Source organism: Capsicum annuum, chromosome 10 (assembly GCF_002878395.1).
Source record: "Capsicum annuum cultivar UCD-10X-F1 chromosome 10, UCD10Xv1.1, whole genome shotgun sequence".
NCBI lineage: Eukaryota > Viridiplantae > Streptophyta > Magnoliopsida > Solanales > Solanaceae > Capsicum > Capsicum annuum.
In genome coordinates, this window is record NC_061120.1 from 10,217,510 (window position 1) to 10,236,811 (window position 19,302).

Here is a 19,302-nt window from a genome sequence, read left to right on the forward strand (position 1 = left end):
TACTAATCCCAGTATTACTAATACAACATATTCAGTATTATCTTATACACTCTACCAAACGAGTCCTTAATAGTTCTACTTTAGGGTATTAAGGATAAGACTAACACATAGACATGTCATATACGCAAAAATATTTGATAGTGATGAAGTCAAAATTTTTATTAAAAATATTAAAATATTAAAAAAAATTATAAAAAAAGTAAAAAAATATTAATAAATAATATGCATGCGTAAATTTTTTTTTATCTAACTACATCGTATAATTTTTCAACAAAAAAATATCAATCGATATCCCTTAATTACATGTTGCTTCGCCACTTCATGCTTGTTGAGGGTAAAGTTTATCCATACCGGATATCTATACCTAATTATATAATCATCACTAAGTTTATTTTAATTATTTTTTTCAACCAACAGCTTTACTTTATTGATGCAAAAATGAATTTAAGGAGTTAAAAGATGCAAAAGCATCTTTGACAATCTAACTAGGAAAACAGAAAATTTATACGAATTTATCTAACAATATAAGAGAACATTTTGCTATATTGTGCGCTATCATATTTCAAAATCTAGGAATCTTCAAACAAGCTCATAAACTTTCAAATATATCCACAGGTGATTTCTATCTCCCATGAAGGTACACTCTTCTTTAGAATTATATTCACTATATTTGTTACGTCTGATAAAAGTTGCACCTTTATCCATCCATTTTCTTAAGTATTTTTCAATACAATCCGAATTACTAGTACTTTTGCATTGATGGCCTTCTCAAGAAATTGAATTGGGGTAACTAGGGCTTGAAGCAAATTTCCAAAGTTATTCATAACTATTGCTTCAATGCTTGTCATATTCTTCTTCGTTTGTAAACTAGCATCTGCAAATATAATCACAACATCTTCTTCTACAATAATTGTATTATTAGTAGTATGATCAGGTACCAATGTAGGAGAAGACATAGTAAGCGAATTACTTTCATATTCTTGAAAGTCAATTAGCGCCATGTTTACAATATCACTAGATTCCGAGATAGCACCATTAAAGTTTCTAATATTTTTTGTCTTTCAAATTTGTCACATTATAAAGACACTCAATTTAATAAGCTCAATAAAATCACGATATTGATTAATATTATTAAAAAACTCTTTCCACCATATAGCAAAGTCTGAACATTTTATGACTATAATATTCTCAATGTTCGGTCATTTTATGGGACAAATTTTTCATACCATCTGAGTGTCTGGACATCTAAAAAGCATATGTTCGGTGATTTTCACTTTATACACCACAAATCTTACAAGCATCACAACTCTTTTTTAGCCTTTCTGAGATAATATCATTAACAGGTGGCACATTCAAGATACATTTGCGAATAAAGTGAATATATTTATTTTTAATATTCATAAACCATAAAAAAATTTAAATTTTTTTCAAAAAAGATCGATAACTTGATTGAGGTCTATCGCTATTGAATGTGCCGCTACTCTCAATTTTCCTCGTCAGATGATATCCTGATTTCACCTCATAAATTTTTGACTTAATGTGATGCCAAATAATTCTATCTGGAGATCGATACTAGAAATTGGGATAGACAAAATGACATTGATATCCTCCATAAAAAATCATTTCTGAAGCTCTTGATTTTTTCAAGTGTGGTTACTATGATCAATAAGACCATTCACATTAGTTCCATATCCATTTGAGATTGATAATACCTAGGTTTGAAAACGCATGAGTTGGGGATCCAAAGGTCAGTCCACACTTTTATACTTTCTTCGAATTTCACCCTCTATCTAATGCCTTTTTGTAAGAGATTTCTATCCAAAAGGATGATTTTTCATATTCAAGAACTAGTAGTAGAAGAAGAAGCTTTGAGGAAAGAGGTATTCTGAAAGTATTTACTTTTAAGCATTTTAAAGAAAAGAGAGTGTTCTTGAATCAAAATTCGTCAAGGTAATTTTGCCAACAGGGCCTATTTGAAGAAATTTAACTCTCTAAATTCTAAATACTCATTACATTTAGCAAAAGAGAGGTTTTCTCATTTTTCAAAATGCATTTTTCTTCTACTATCATCTTGTCCCCACCAAAAGTTAGAAAAAATAGCAGTGATCTCTTTAAAAAATTATCAGGAAATTGCAATCATGATAATGCATATGACGGTATAGCAGACAGAACGGATTTAAGCATTACTTCTTTTCCAGCAGGGCTTAAGAAATATTTTTTCAACGTTTGATCTTAGCTTTTACTCTATCCTTTATAAATTTCAACATTTTCTGGTCAATTTTTTTATTTTTGTCGGTAAACCTAAATAAAGCCCAAGCTCATTTGGTCTTAGTTGTCCTATCGTTGCAAAGATCCCATCCTTATCAATTTCAGAAGTATTTTTACTGAAGAATATTGCTGATTTAGAAAAATTTACCTTTTGATCTGAATATTCTTCATATTTTTTAAGAATATCAGAATAATTAGTCACATTCTGAATATTATCATTAAAAAATATAAAAGAATCATTTGCAAAAAATAAATGATTAATTGTGGGTCCACTTCTGACCAAACTTAAACCTTGAATATTTTCGTTAACTTCTGCTTGATTTAATATTTTATACAAAGCTTCAGCACATATAAGAAACAAATAAGGTGATAACGGATCTCCTCGTCTTAAGCCCCTAGTAGGTGTCACTTCTCCCACTATCTTCCCGTTAATATTAAATTTATACGTAGAGATAGTGACACGTTGCATTATCCAGCTAACAAAAGTTTCATAAATGTCCATTTTGATCATTAGTTTTTGTATATAAATTCATTCCACTTGATCATACGTTTTGGCCATATTTAGCTTTAGTGCCACATACTTTTTCTTGCCTCGTCTTTTATTTTTCAACATAGAGTCGATAAGCGAATTTCTATAAATGTATATTTGTCAGATTGATCACATAAATCGGAAATAACTACAAATGCTATAACAAAACTTTGCAAGAAAATATCTCGAAAACTCATGATTAATTAATATATAATTTTATTTTATTAATCAACTTTAAGTTGCCGAGTAAGGATTGTCCAATCTCTTAATAAAGGAATTTTGGATCAGTTATTTTACCATGATTAGTGAAGCGGGGTCAATTTAATGGGTAATTAAAATGAATAATCTTTTATTTTTTAGAAGTGGTGCTTAAAAAAATTCCACGTCAGGCAATATCTACCAAAAATATCTGCAGAATAAGTTGAGTGATTTTATAAGTGAAATATAAATAGCTAAATGACTTTTTGGTATAAAATAAAGAAAATACTTTTAAAAATAATTACCATTAGTTGAGTTACTTTTCTTTGCAAAACAAAAAAAGTGACTTATAAAGATAATTGTCATTAATTAAGTAAAATTAATTGATGACTAGTTGAGTGTGATGACACTATCATTGAAGCAATTTTTTTTTATTTTTCTTTTAAAAAGAGGTATAACCGGAAAGTTTCAACACTTGGAGGGAGATACCAAACTTTTGGTACTTTTTTAAATTATGTGAACGGAAAAGGATCCAAAATACCTTTTAATTATAAGAAATAATTTTAAAATATCCTGCATTTATCTATTAGGTTAAAAATACTTTTTTGTTCACCTTTTTGACTCACTTATATCCTTGAAATTAACGACCTCTTCTTTATTTTATTTTTTTAAAAAATATTTATTAAGTGTCATTTTCTTATTGAGTGAAATGAAAATCACACTTCACCAAGCTAATGACATGGTGAACAAAAACAACTAAAAATTACATGTCAACAAATAAAAATAAAATCTTAATTAAGAATCATAGAGTACGTGGATTAAAGAAAGAAAAAGAAATTAGAAATAGAGAGTGCGCCATAAAATTTACAATCAATTTCAAATTAAAATTTTATTTATGTTGCAGTTTTTGGAGGTGGCATTTAGTTATGTTGGACTGAATTGATCGAATCATGTAGTGATCGATATGAGGTATTTTAGGCCTTCAGAAGTGGATAATTTGAAGATAGATTTGAGCAAGGCGAAGAAGGTTTAGGGATGAAAATCGAAAGTTGGATTAAAGGAACTAGTGAAGATGATGGTGGATGAGGCTATTGAATTGGAGAAAAGGGGAAGGTTCTCGTTGATGCTGATTACATGGATAACAACAGCCTTGATGAACACCTTAATATGCTTTATGTATTTTGCTTACATTTGCTGTTTAATTTACTCTAGTTGGAAGTGTATTGAAGAGCAGCATCATGCTATTTTGTATTGTTTTATTATTGTTCATTCGAATACAAAATATATATGAGTTGTCTTATTGGATCAAAGTCAATTGTTAAGCTTTGAGAAATTATATCCAAATTAATGTCTAATAGTTTTTGAAATTATATTTTAATGCTATCTTAACGGTATGTTATTATGTATTACCCAATTTTAATTTCTTAGATGAACAATTGTAGGTCGATAAACGTGCAGTTGACTCTGCAACGAAGCAACCCTATCTGCATAGCAGTATACTTTGAGAATTTTCATGTTATCAATTCGGAGGCGTATGATTTTCACTTCAACCAATAAGACAATGACACGTAATAAATAATATTTTTTAAAATAAAATAAAGAAGGGATTGTTAGTTTTCAAGGGTATAAGTGAGCCATAAAGTTAGATGAAAGGGTATTTTTAGCCCAATAGATGGATGAAGGATATTTTTGAACAATTTCCTGTAGTATAACGGTATTTTTGGCCATTTCCCGTTATATGAATGTTATGTATATCTAGGTGAAAGTGAAAAAAATAACAATAACTCCATACCTAGTATAATTCAACAAGTGGAGCCTTAGGAGAGTGATGAATATGCAATCTTACCCTACCTTGAGAAGGTAGAGAGATCGTTTCCAACCCTCAAGTAAATAAAATCATATTGTAAAATTCTCATTAAATCAAAGAATGAGATAGCACATAATAGGGAATCTTAGTAGCTTAATTGGTTAGTTACCTGAACTTCAACCTTGTTGGTGAGGATTCAATTCCCCATATTGTAATTCCCTCCCCCATTCCCCTTCCCCTCCCCCAAATTTTTTTTTTTTTTTTTAAAAAAAGAGATAGCACATAATAATATAATGAATAGCATAAAAGTGCAATTCTCTTGAAATTTCAAGTTATAATAGAGAGACATCTTCAAGCATCTCCAATATCATGTACTTAAGATATTCAACTCACATTTACATTGCAATTAATCAACAAATTCGTATGCATATACTGAAATGTCAATGTCATAATATCTCAACTCACAAAAACAAATTTTCCGTCTACTACATCAACATAAATCAATATGGAGGTTGCAACATAAACAAATTTTGAACAAAGAATCAACTGAGATGTGCAATGTCAACTTCATCAGGAATTTTGAATGTGTCTGCTGCCCCGAATTTCCTCTGCTCTTCCACAACCGAATCCTCTTCACCATCGCTATCACCATCATCGCCATCATGATGGACATGACTTGATGGATCGTGTACGCTTTTGGATCTGCAATCATGGGTAGCAAGCATCTTTACTTGTCCAAGATGAGCGATTTCTACCACAACGGTGTCATCATCTACTGGGAGTGGTTGCTTCCATGGTTCTCCATCGATCCTCATGAATGTGTGGTCAGCTGCACCCTTATGAAACTCAAACCGGATACGATGTGCCTACAAATAGGGAAGGTGAACAAAAATCCAAATGAAGGCACCTCAGGTGACAATTGATCTCTAAAGTGAGAACACTACGGTATGTCTATAATTGTGCATGCATAATATATATGCGCGTTAATGTATCTACAAGAATGAGTTAATATCCCAAACCTGTGCGAGACGTGTGCCATGCCCATTTGGAGCAAGAAGAACCATTCCATGCCAAGCATCTCTAAAGCCAACAACCTCAATGAGGCCATCATCAACAAATGGTGGAGTCAAGTCCCTCTGTACATTACATTGGTACGTACATTAAGACAGAAATCTATTGATGTCACTATAGGCGCGCGCACATAGAAAACAGAAAAAAGGAAAAATAGTAAATGGTGGAAGAAGTAAATAGAATACAGACATCTCGGCGTTTGTTGCTGTTTGGTGTTCCCCAAGGATTCAGTCCACCAGAAAAGCTAGGCAAGTTTAGGCACACAATTGACCTGATACTGCAAGTACAATGGGACAACCAGAAGATGAAAAGTGTTAATAATTCAAAGCTGTCATGTTTAAACCATAATCTTTTATTAGAGACATAAAAAGTAGACTATCTGGTGGTTTTCTAAAGTTTCTACATTACAATACATAATTGATGCTACCTGTGAGGGATGTCAAGGTCTTTCCATTCGCCATGCTTTTTCATTATCTTAACCTTGGCCAGTTGAGCTATGTTCCTGCAGAAAATGCAGACACATATATTCTCATAATATATATACCGTCAAAGAGGTAATAGTAAAGATAATGAATCCTATAAATATTTACTTGAACCATTGTTCTTTCCTCTTGATATTTTAAAAAAACATGACGTCTCTCCTATTTGCATCCATTTATCAGTACAAGTTACCAATTACATTTTAGCGCTCTTTGTAAATGCCCCAAAAGCTTAGAGAGACATTGGATCCAATGACAATTAACTAATGCCAGTAAAAGCTTTAGCACTCTTTGTTAAAGAGCATATTTGTTGCCGCTAAAAGTTGTGTTTGTTGTAGTGTGAATTTTCACAGGGTCACCACCATTATAAATTAAAATATAACGAAGTCCTCTTTGTTGTTCTGAGGAGATTTAACTAAAGTAATCGTATCTAGCCAATTAATTTCCTTAGGTACATGAGAGATTCCATTACAATTATCGATATTTTGTTAGTATGAGAGGATCTACAAGAAGTTATAAGATCTACAAGAAGTTATCTATTAAAGCACACTGCGTATTCACCTGGAAGAAGGATGAAAAAGGGACGCACAAAACCATCCCTGCGTACATCCAAGCCTTGCATATGTACTCTAAGGAGAAATCCAGAAAAAACATGAGGCAAACTTCCACAAAATAATACCTAATTTAGAAGAAAATGAAATGCTTGTTTTCAAGAAATAATCCAGGTTATTGCATTTAAATAAGCCTAGAGTACAGCAGCAGACATAGGCTCAATCTCGGAGAATGCTATATCACTATTTCAAGGAAAAGGTACATAAAAAAACTTCATTTAAGCATGTACCTTGGCAATAAAGACCATCAATTCCATTAACCTAATAATAGTAAGCTGAACAGAAAATGTGATATCCCTTTTCTGGTAGCACACAATGTGATAGCAACAATATTTTCAATGTTCTGTTGTAGCAATTTTAAGTTGTTCCATATTGCTCAACTGCGTCGCAAACTTTACATCATTCAGTATCATGGTATTTGCAGTTTATTGTGCTTTGCTTTAAACTGTCTTTGGTCTCAACAAGGGAGATATAAAGCAGGAGGCCTGACCTATCCAAAATTTAATAAGCTGATATCCATAACAAAGTTCATATCCTTCTGAGAGATTAAGGATATCCGCAAATTCCTTCCTTTCTTCTCTGGAAATAACGTTACATTTCACCTACCGGTTTATCAGCTCAGTCAATTGCTAAAATTCACAATAATTTTGTTTTTTCTACTTTTTCAGGTAGCATAACTAGAATCTACTGAGTACACGATAGATATTGACATCGCTACAAAAGGCTACACAATGAGTCAGATAATATATGAAAATGGATTCAAGTCATCTTAATTCCTCATGTTCAAATATAAATGTACAAAAATGGAACCAAGTCATCTTAATCCTGCCATGCACTTCAATACCTGATTGACGAGCTGGTTTTTGAATTTTTCTGGATGCATCTTTCGTTCTGAATGAAATGCATATGATACTTGTGCATCCATCCCTGACGGCATAGAGAATTAAAGATTAAATGTGTTACTAGATAGCAAAACAATAGTATTGGCAGCATAGTACTTTCAAAATATACTCATCTTTCCTTTTCGCATTTGAGACATAACTCGTAGCCACCTTATTCATGTCATTCAGTAAAATCATTGTCCAATTTAGGCCTTCACAACCTTATTAGCTCTGGCTTATTTCAAAAAATTATCAACTGATTCTTTCTAGTTTTATAATACAAAGAACCTCCTTTCTAGTTTCAAATTTTCCACTTCGAATCAACTATGCAATGCACCATCTTAAAAATATACAGATTATTCAATTTTGACCCAAGAAAAAAGGTAAGGGTCAGTATCGATTTTGGAGTGATTCCATTTTTCACTGATTGAGATAGTTGTTTTTTCTTCTATCCTATATTTATGATTCAAAAGATTGGTAACAATACTTTTTGAAAACTCCTCCTTATTTCACACAGCTGGTATAAGATATTCCAACCTCAAGTAAGGTAGGTTATCATATCCTTTCCTGTTTGATGTCATCAAACGTGACAGAAAAAAAAGGATAACGTTGGATGGCTTCAGGAACATAATTCATAATCAAGATAATATTCCTTACCCATGCTGAAATAATTCCAGAATCCTCCACGAAATGTATGGCATCCTTCCTGTGAGATATTAAATAATTATCCATTCCTTACCCATGCTGAGTAATCAAGTTAGCAATACAGATAGGAATGTCATGGTCGAATCACATACTTAGCCGGAAGCAGGTCCCCATATGTGAAAGTAAATACATAAAGACCAACTTCGAGAAATTTAAGTGTGTAATGAATGTGGAAGAGGCATACTTATAATAGATTCAGGTTCTTAAGTGTGCTTTAGTCTTTCAATTTGCATTACAGTTGATGGTAAAGTTGCACCTTCTTCTCTAGAGAAGATTATATTAGAATGTTTTATGTAAATAATTTGCATTCGAAAAAGAATTAGGTCAATGAATTAGCACTCTGCAAGCAGTTGTAAAATATGATGTTCCAACTCGACCTCGTATTCTCTTTTTTCCTAATGAAGTAGCCTTAGTATAGAAAAAGGAAAAGAAGAAAAACAAAAGAAATACTTAACATAATACCACAATTTGGTTTATGGAGCAAGAGCTCCAAAGAGTTTTTTCATACAGCAAGTCTCAAAGAGAATGTAACACCAAAAAGAAAATTAAAGATGACAGGGACCTTAGGCGCACACGAAAATAGAAGTTCCCTTATGTATAGCTCGTACCACATTAAGATCATCAGATGAAGACAACCGGTGAAACGCATGCAATGAATGAGGCAATTCAAGTGGTGCAATAGGATCACAGGCACCCTCTTGTGGTGCTCTCATTCTCATTAGAATGTGCCAACTGTATAAACGGCAAATCTTTCAATATTTGCTGGTTGGTCTCAATCAGTATTATCAAATGAACTATAACATCACTTATAATATTGTGAGAACTGTATAAAATTAGACAAATTGTCAAACCTTACTAAGAATACCGGATAGAGCAATAATTAAACTTCCATACTGTAGATCAGAACTTCCAAAAAACTTAAAACTTTAAGAAGTTCTGAATTATCATCACCCGTTTAGAGGACGTTCAATTGTTCATAAATGATATTTCTGAAATATCAGATTTGGTTAAAGCATACAATAACTATAGTTTGTACCAGCCACCAGCAAGCATTTTAATGAACAATTGAACGTCAGCTTAAAGGGGTCAACTTTCAATTTAGAAAATCTCAGCGAAGCCACTGTAATATACATGAACGAACTCTCTTGAATCATTTGAATGGAATAACCTGTCTATCTTCATTTCTTTTGCATCCATTACACTCTTCAAGAATGAGATAACTGAGTTCTGGTCCGTTCCAGGATTCTTCTTGCCCTGCCAGTTACAACAAATGCATATTATGTGTTGTATCATACTCTATGATGAATGCACATCAATGTATTAAAGATGAAATAAACTTGAAGTCCAGCATCTAGCTTAAGTGGGAAAAGTCTATGTGTTGGTTTGACTACAAAATTTCATGTGATTAATTGGCAGCTTCATCACAGCATAAGCTAAACTAAAAAATAATTACTCGGTGAATAGAAGTTTAACATTTTAACAGTTTTCACACAACTCTATCTGCAGCTATCATTGGCGAGTTGAGCGGTTTCAGCTAAAGATCCTTACCCAGCCAAAAGCGAACGGAAGGTTGTTTCCAGTTCCCAAAGGGACAGTAGCAATTGGTGGTGGCTGAGATAGTTTGAGATCAGATACAACTCCAAGAAGCCAGCCAGCTGTTCCATCTCCACCTGCAACCTAAACAACAGTGTCACGGCTAAATGCTGGAAAGCAATCATCTGGTAAATTTATAAGCAACTCCGTAGAAATTCTACTTTAAAGAGGTGTACTCACAATTATCCTTAATCTCTCCTCAAGTTTGGTGGCAAATTCATCACCATTGCTCTTTAGCTTTTCAAGATTCAGATAGAGTCTACGTAGAACACTATCAGGAGTTTCTTCTCCCAAATCAAAAACCTGAAAGTTAAATGCGACTATATGAGGGATCTGCCTCAACAAAATGATATAAGAGAGCCATATTTACACATCAGGCTGAAAAAGAAAAGTTAAGTGGTGTCTTTAAATTCCATATCCAATTAAAAGTTTGGCGGTACTATCACAACCTGACTTAACGTCTGACTTATCAACTGAGAATTGGTAAAAGATGACTCAAGAACGAATTTATTTCAATTTTGTCTCACACTTTACATTCACCAAACTTTGTTATGTGAATCAAGGCAACCAGCTTCAATACCTGATACTTGTTAAGAAGTGATCGATATGTATGAAGAAGATCTCCACCAAGTTGACCTCCACTTTTAGAGTTAATGAATACTAGCACAGGGCATGTAGGTACATCAGACAAACGTACATCATCGTTCTGACTTGCATCCTCTGAGAGTATATAGGTAGGAATATAGAAATCTCTCTCAATGTTGCCACTAAAATTGCTTTCAGGAGCAGCCATAACTAGCTATACCTGCAAACAAAAAAGAGTTGGCGAAAAAAAATTAGGAAAAGACGAAGCAACCACCAGTTTAGTACATTAATATGTTACAATAACAACAGCATACCCAGTGTAATCCCACAAAGTGAGGTACGGGGAGGGAAGAGTGTACGCAGTCCATACCACTACCTAAGAAGAAGTGGAGAGGCTGTTTCTGATAGACCCCCGGCTCAAAACAAGTACATTAATATGCTATTTGTTATATATACAATCACATCAAATTAATCAACTATCCTCAATCTCAAATTAACTAAAGACAGTTATATGAATCCTCTATAGTTATTGTTGCTGCAATGGTAGTACTAGTCTACTTGTCAGCCTGCTAAATCTCAACAGAATATTTACCGTGTAAACATGAGAGCCCGACATTAGGTAACCAAGCGTCACGATGGATCTTGGAAACATGTTAAGAAAACGGACCTAGCACCGAATTCAACCTCATAGCTAGTTCAAGTGGTGTGAAGATTGGCCAAACTCATATAAAGAAAATATGATCCAAAACCTCAACCAACGTGGAATTCTAACGGAAAACATTGTACTCCATGCGTTTCAATTGGTTTGTCTTACTTTCCGTTTTACTTAGAGTCAAAAAGGATGTTCCTTTTTCGACAACTCTTTAATTCTAACTTTTCACGTGGCATGTTTAAGACCACAAGATTAAAGCGCAATTTGGTACATTCTATATATCTTTAGTTTAAGATCACAAGATTCAAAAATATTCTTAACTTTCTTAAACTACGCGCCAAGTCAAAACCAGACAAACTGATAGTAACGGAGGGAGTATTCCAAATCCCCAAAGTCAACATTTCCATCCAACACTCAAGCAATTAAGAGTTAACAATACAAAGTTGGTATTCATTTACAACATTCAAAACAATAGAGAGTGTTCCTCTTAGCAACCCTTTCCCGAATAACTTCACTTTTTGAGCCGAGGGTCCTTCGAAAACAGTTAATCTAGCCTACTGGTATGAGTAAGATCTTCATATATTTTACTCTCTACAAACCCCACTTGTGGGTATTACACCGTGTATATTGTTATTGTTGTTAAGTAATAAAGAGTGTTTCTTCTTGGAACTCTTTCTCGAACAACTTCCCCTTTTTTGAGCTGAAGATCTATCATAAACATCCTCTCTACCCAACAAAGGTAGGGATAAGATTTACTTATATTGTATCCACTTCAGACCCTATTTGTGAAATTAACTACGTTTGTTGTTGTCATTGTTGTTAAGCAATAAAGAGTGTTTCTCCTTTCACTTCGCTTTTTTCTAGCCAAAGGTCTATCAAAAATATCCTTTCTACCTCACAGAGGAAAGAGGAAAGAGGTAAGATTTGCATACATTTTACCCCTTTCGGACCTCACTTATGGAATTACACTACGCATGTTGTTGTCATTGTTGTTAAGCAATAAAGAGCTTTCTTCTTTCACGTCGCTTTTTGTTAGCCAAAGTCCTATCAAAAATATCACTTCTCACTCATAAAGGTAGGCGGTATGATCTGCTTATATTTTACCCTCTCGAGATCCCTGGAGTTACACTACGTATGTTGTTGTCGTTGTTGTTAAGCAATAAAGTGTGACCAATACAAAGTTGACACTCATTTCAATAGCTACAACGCCAAAAACATCATTTTTGTCACGAGGAAATGAAGCAATTATACATACTATACACAATTCAAATCATTAAAAAAATGATCACAAGGTATTTCGTGGATTTAAACGATGTGCGCGAAAGCTGCCCTCTAACACCACAATTAAAAAAAAAAAAGAATGATCACACGGCATCTCGGGAATTTAGTCGAGGTGCGTGAAAGCTGACCTCTAACACCAACACCACGATTATAAAAAAAAATGATCATAAGGTATATCATTGATTTAGTCGAGGTTCCTAAAAGCTAGCCCCAACACCACGGCTATCAAAAAAAATTGATCACAAAGGAATGCAAGGAGATTAACAGTTGGTTTTAATTCCAACAATGAAAATAAAATTGCAATTTGGATGAGAAATTGGGAGAGAATTTACCTGACAAAACAGAAGAATTGCAGGGGAAACTGAAAATGCAACAAACTTTTGGAAAACAAGAATTGGATCTGAAAGTAGCCAATCAGAACGAGAAAATAAATGTGGGGTAGGGTTGACTAATTATTACTGGGATTGTTTGTTAAATGACCATTTCAAATTTTCTTTTTAATTAAATAGATTATAATTATTTTTTATTTTAGAGAAATATCCACTTTTGAAAATTTTAATTTATTTGTGATTTAAAAATTATTTACAAGTTTTAAAATTTATAAATTAGTCCAAAAATCACCAACTTACAGAATTTAAACAAAACTTCTCCCACCAAATCTTTTACACATTTTACAAATTAGTCCAAAACTTGATTTGCGATGGACAGATCTATTATCGATCCGACTGATATATGGACAGATCTATTATTGAACCAACATATATATAGACAGATCAATTATCAATCCAAACGATATATTGACAGATTGTTTATCGATCCGATCGATTATATATATTTACAAAAAAAAAAATTCTTTTTGAAAAAAAAAAGACTAAAATTATAGGACAGTAGAAAACTTACAAATATGAGAGGAGACAGAATATTTAGGAATAAAATATTAGCTTCAAAAAGGAGAAAATTGAAAAAACAATGATTTTTTTTTGTAAGAATGGGGGAGAAAAAAGTTAGAGAGAAAAAAAAATTAAAATTAAAAAATTGAAGAAACAATCCGTTTTTAGTAAGTATGGAGGAGAAAAAAGTTAAAGAGGGGAAAAAAAGTAATTTGAAATTGAAAAAATGAGTTTGGTTTTTATGTTTTAAGTATATTTGTAAATACCTCTGATAATTTTTAATATGTCATTGTAGTATAATTCTTCCTTAAAGTTATTTTTTTTTATTTTAAAATGAGAAAATAAAAGTAGGTCATTTTGCTAATTGAAAACTTGAAAAGGCTTATTAGCCAAAAATTTTCATTATTATTCTCTCCGTCTATTTTATTTTTCACGTTTCGTTTTACTAGTAGTTAAATCAATGTTAGATTAATCAAATATTTTAAATTTTAAATTTAAATTTTTGAAAATTGAAAAATGTAACTCTCTCTGGTTCTTTTTTAGCCCATTTAAAAAATAATAACTTTTTTTACGTGATATGTTTAAGATCAGATGATTAAAAGATATTAATTTGATGTAAGTTTAATTTAAGACCACAAGATAATGACATATTAATAATTTCTCTGTCCATTTTTACTTATCATATTTCATTTTATGAAAAGTCAAAGCCAAAGTAAAACTGAGGTAGGTTAATTAAATATTTTAAATTTAAATTTTTTTAAATTATATCAAAAGAATATTATAAATCATATTTTTTATATTAATAATATATATATATTATAAAATATTAATTAAAATTTATATAATTTGAGTCTCAGAAATCAAATAGATTAAGTAATTACTTCATGTTTATCACAAAAAACAGTAACGGATCACATGGTTATTCATTGGCTAACTTGCTTTTCTAAGCAACCCAAGAGGCAAGAGCCATCACTTATCACCATGTGGGATATAACTCACTTTTTTTTACTGTTTGAGAAATTAAATATAATTCTTTTATTTACTTTGCTTGTCTGATTAAATATGATATTTTGATTTACATGAAACTATATATTTTTTTTTTTTTGAGTTTCATGATATTAAATTAAATATGTATTATGCATAAAAAAAAAATTAATTTTATGATCTTAAATATATCATATAAAAGGTTAAAACTAAGGAATTTCTAAAAAGAAATATTTTTTTAAACGAAATAAAATAATCAGTAAGATAAACAAATTGAGTGTAATATTTAAATATATGAACTTTATTTTAAATATTTTAAAAATTCATATCTAATTTTATAGTCAAAATTAAATATGTTGACCCTCATAATTAAATTTCTTTACATAATTGAAACACAAAGGACTTGTTTGTTACAAGGAAGTAAGGCACAATTAACTTCAAATTAATTTTAAAATAAATTTATTTTATGTTTGATCGAAATAACTTATCATAGGTTGGTTATTTCGTGATTGTAATATTATTTTATCCAATAATGAAAATAAAATAATTTTACGATAACTAATTTCGAAATAATCCAATCTTAACTTTCAAGATAGTTGTTTCCAATCAAACACACGAGAGGAGGAAGAGTTGGAGGGAAAGAGAACAACAACGCGAGAGGAGGAAGAGTTGGAGGGAAAGAGAACAACAACAACAACAACATACCCAGTGTATTCCCACCTAGTGGGGTCTGGGGAGGGTAGAGTATACGCAGATCATACCACTACCTCAAGAGAAGTAGAGAGGCTGTTTCCGATAGACCCTCGACTTAGGACCAATAATAGTATAACAAATACAAAAAGTAAGTGGATACAAACTAGTATGGTATATAAAACAAACTAATAGTATAACAAACACAAAAAATAAGTGCATAATAAACTAGTACGGGATGCAAAAAAGCCAACACCATTAACCCCAAAAACTGCAGCCCCAACACTACGAACCAGAAACTCCAGACCCAAAGGAGCACTCCCCTATTACTACCACCGCGTTCCCACCCCCTAACCCTCTACCCTAATCCGCGTCCTCCACACCTTCCTATTAAGGGTCATGTCCTCTGTAAGCTGTAATTGCTCCATATCATGCCTAATCACCTCCCTTTAATATTTCTTCGGTCTACCTCTAGCCCGCCTAAAATCATCCATAGCCAGAGTCTCACACCTCCGCACTAGAGCATCAGGGCCCCTCCTCATCACATGCCCGAACCAACGTACCCTCACTTCTCGCAACTTATCCTCCACCAAGTCAACTCCCACCTTCTCCCGAATAATCTCATTCCTCACCCTATCTTTTCTGGTATATCCACACATCCATCGCAACATTCGCATCTCCGCCACCTTCACCTTTTGGATGTGGGAGTTCTTAACTGGCCAACACTTTGCTCCATGCAGCATAGCTGTCCGGACTACCACTCTGTAGAACTTACTTTTAAGCTTCGGGAGTACCTTCTTATCACAAAGGACTTCTGAAGCGAACCTCCACTTCAACTACCCTGCCTCAATACGATGCGTGACATCCTCGTCAATCTTACCATTACCTTGAATTATGGACCCCAGATACTTGAAACTCTCCCTCTTCTGGATGGACTGAGAGTCTAACTTCACAACTACTCCATTTTCTTGCTACATATTACTGAAATTACACTCCAAGTACTCCATCTTTGTTCTACTTAACCGAAAACCTTTAGATTCAAGCGTCTGTCTTCAAATCTCCAACTTATCATTAACTCCACCCCGAGTCTCGTCGATCAAAACCACATCATCTGCAAATAACATACACCAAGGCACCTCCCCTTGAATATGTCACGTCAAAACATCCATCACCAAGGCAAATAGAAATGGGATAAGAGTCGATCCCTGGTGCAACCCTATCAAAACTGTGAAGTGCTCCGAATCTCCACCTACCGTCCTTACACGAGTCTTCGCACCATCATACATATCCTGAATTGACCTAATGTACGCCACAGGCACCCCTCTAGCCTCCAAGCACCTCCACAGAATTTCCCTGGGAACTCTGTCATATGTCTTCTCTAAATCAATAAACACCATGTGCAAGTCCTTCTTTCTATCTCAAAACTGCTCCACTAATCTCCTCATAAGTTAAATGGCCTCGGTAGTCGAGCGACCAGGCATGAAACCGAACTGATTCTCAAAGATTGCCATAATACTCCTCATCCTCAACTCTACCACCTTTTCCCAAACCTTAATAGTATGACTCAACAACTTAATACCTCTATAGATGTTACAACTCTGAATGTCTCTCTTGTTCTTATACACTGGAATCATCGTGCTCCACCTCCACGCTTCAGGCATCTTAGCAGCTCTAAAAATAATATTAAACAATCTTGTTAACCACTCTAGACTTGCCCCACTAGTGCTCTTCTAAAAGTCTACTGGAATCTCGTTTGGCCCCGTCGCCCTACCCCGCCGCATTCTGTGATTAGCTCCCTTGACCTACTCAACCTCGATACGCCTACAATAATTATAATCGCGACCCTCCTCAGATCTCTTCAAGTCTCCCAACACAGAACCTTTGTCCTCCTCGTCGTTCAAAAATTTATGAAAATAAGACTGTCATCTCTCCCTAATGAGGGCATTCTCAACTAACACTATACCATCCTCTCCTTCGATGCACTTTACTTGGTCAAGGTCACGATCCCTCCGCTCCCTGGCCTTGGCCATCCTATACAACTTCTTATCTCTGTATTTCTCCTCTAAAGCAGCATACAAACTCTCAAAAACTGCTGTCTTAGCCGCCGTAACCGCTAACTTAGCCTCTCTTCTAGTAACCTTATACTCATTCTTATTCTTCTGTCTTTCCTCATCATCTTTGCTCCCAACCAACTTAGCATAAGTCACCTTCTTAGACTCCACCTTTTTCTTGACCTCTTCGTTCTACCACCAGTCTCCTTGATGTTTTCCAGATCGACCTCTCGAGACACCTAACACCTCTCTAGCGGTCTTCCTAATACAACTGACAGTCATCTCCCACATATTATACACCCCCTCTACTCTCCCAAGCCCCCCTACTCTTCAACTTCTCTTCCATCTCCAAAGCACTAGCCAAAGTCAGGCTCCCCCACTTAATCCTGGGTCGCGTCTCCCTACTTCTCTTCTTTTAGTGGAACTAGGAGGTAAGCTTTACATTTCTAACACAATTTATTTTACACAGTAATTAAGAAATCATAAATAATAATATAATTTTGCGAAATTCATCCCTTAATTTTTTTTTTTTGTGAATTTTACAAATAAGTTTGTACACTTTTAAAAAGAATTAATTACAAGAATAATATAAAAAAATTAATAATTTCTTGATTTAGATAATCTACTAATATAAAATAATTTATATTAGAATCAAAGAATGTTATTTATCTTTTTTCTCCTATTTTTGAGCTTTTTTTATTCTTTTAAATTTTTATTACAATCAATTATTTTCTTTAATGTTTTTAAGTTTCAAAATTCCAACAGGCACGGTATTAAGACTTTGCATTAAATATTGTTTTGCAATTCCTCTTTAATACCCGCTTCTCTTCCTCTTCTTTAGTCATTTCCATCTTGTCAGTTCTTCCTCTTTATTTTTCCACTTCCTTTTACTCTCTCTCTCTATATGTTTTGTTGTTCCTCTCAAATTACAAGGTAAACCTTTTTTTTTTTTAAATTGATATTTGTTTCTTTTTTTTTTTAATTTTTTATTGGCGTTCAGGTATTTTTTATTCTTTATTATTCCTTTCGTCTATTTTTCAAGGTAAATCTCCTTTTTTGATTTTATAATATGTTTGTTGTTTTTTCATGTTTGATTGAAAAAATTATGTATATGTGTATTCAGTATTCTAGAATTCTATTTGATTATGGTAATTTAATTCTTTTCATTGTTTTATCAGTAAGAAAAAATCTTTTTAAAAAAACTCACTTGGTGTTCAATATTTATATTAGAACTCCACTAATTTAAATTCAGGTTAGTGCTTATTTGGGGTAGCAATTCCTACAATTTCTTAACTCTACAATATTTTTGGATAGTTATACTTTGAGGAAAAAAAAAACATACTTTTCACATAGATTTTTCAAAAAAGTGTTCTTTGTGAAGTTTGGTTATGGTTATTTGCTTAATGTTCATTTTCCAGACCCTACACTATTAGGGGGGAAAGAAAAAAGCATGATTAACTTATTGTTGTTATGCCCTTTGAGCTATCAAATAATTAATAGAAAAATTTGATAAAAAATGTGATAGTTATATATTATGTAATCTTAATTGCTTACCTCATTGTACATAACGTTTTTTTTTTTTAATTTTGAGAAAATTATACTTGATGCGTGGAGATAAGTTTAAAAAAAGTCATACCATAAGGTTTCTCAACAAAATACATGAAATAAAAAATTATGGATTGTATTTTTAGCTGCATATCAATTTATGTTTCTTTTATCTTTAGCTTTGCGTACTCATATTATTTTGCACTGTCAATATATGTCAATATATATAAGCTAAAATCTTAAAAAAATAAAAAACAAAGAAGAGGTACATACAAATTGAAAAATAAGAAATGTGGTCAACATATGGGTGAAGAATATTGCTTAGGTAGAAAAAACAATAGAAGTTTGAGCTTTAATTGACTAAATAGACTATTCCCATCATTTCTTTTTAAGTAATTTATTTAAGTTGGACACATTTCATAATAAATCTCTTACTCCTATAAAATTTAAAATACTTTTACTTTTATATATACCTCTAATTA

At 32.9% G+C, this 19,302-nt stretch overlaps 1 protein-coding gene across 2 annotated transcripts; it reads right to left on the reverse strand.

Annotated features, from left to right (window-relative positions):
- Nucleotides 1-5,150: 5,150 nt before the first annotated feature.
- Nucleotides 5,151-13,141, reverse strand: LOC107845505 (diacylglycerol kinase 5). Of its 2 annotated transcripts, XM_016689866.2 has the most exons (13): nucleotides 12,993-13,141; nucleotides 10,723-10,947; nucleotides 10,323-10,445; nucleotides 10,098-10,226; nucleotides 9,718-9,803; nucleotides 9,158-9,281; nucleotides 8,502-8,550; nucleotides 7,808-7,890; nucleotides 6,914-6,981; nucleotides 6,301-6,375; nucleotides 6,063-6,150; nucleotides 5,822-5,938; nucleotides 5,151-5,668 (listed from the first exon to the last, which is right to left on the reverse strand). In XM_016689866.2, exons 2-13 carry the CDS (start codon nucleotides 10,933-10,935, stop codon nucleotides 5,345-5,347), a joined length of 1,479 nt encoding a protein of 492 aa, XP_016545352.2. In that variant the 5' UTR covers nucleotides 10,936-10,947; nucleotides 12,993-13,141; the 3' UTR covers nucleotides 5,151-5,344. The 2 variants fall into 2 exon arrangements, with proteins under 2 accessions (XP_016545352.2, XP_047253823.1); XM_047397867.1 differs by lacking the exon at nucleotides 12,993-13,141 and having other exon boundaries at nucleotides 10,723-12,965.
- Nucleotides 13,142-19,302: the final 6,161 nt, after the last annotated feature.

Coding starts and splice junctions, on each gene's coding strand:
- LOC107845505 (XM_016689866.2), bottom strand. CDS start 10,935: ATGGCTGCTCCTGAAAGCAATTTTAGTGGCAACATTGAGAGAGATTTC. Junction 6,151..6,300: donor GACCTTGACATCCCTCACAG/GTAGCATCAATT, acceptor TTGTACTTGCAG/TATCAGGTCAATTGTGTGCC. Junction 5,939..6,062: donor ACAGCAACAAACGCCGAGAT/GTCTGTATTCTA, acceptor TGTAATGTACAG/AGGGACTTGACTCCACCATT.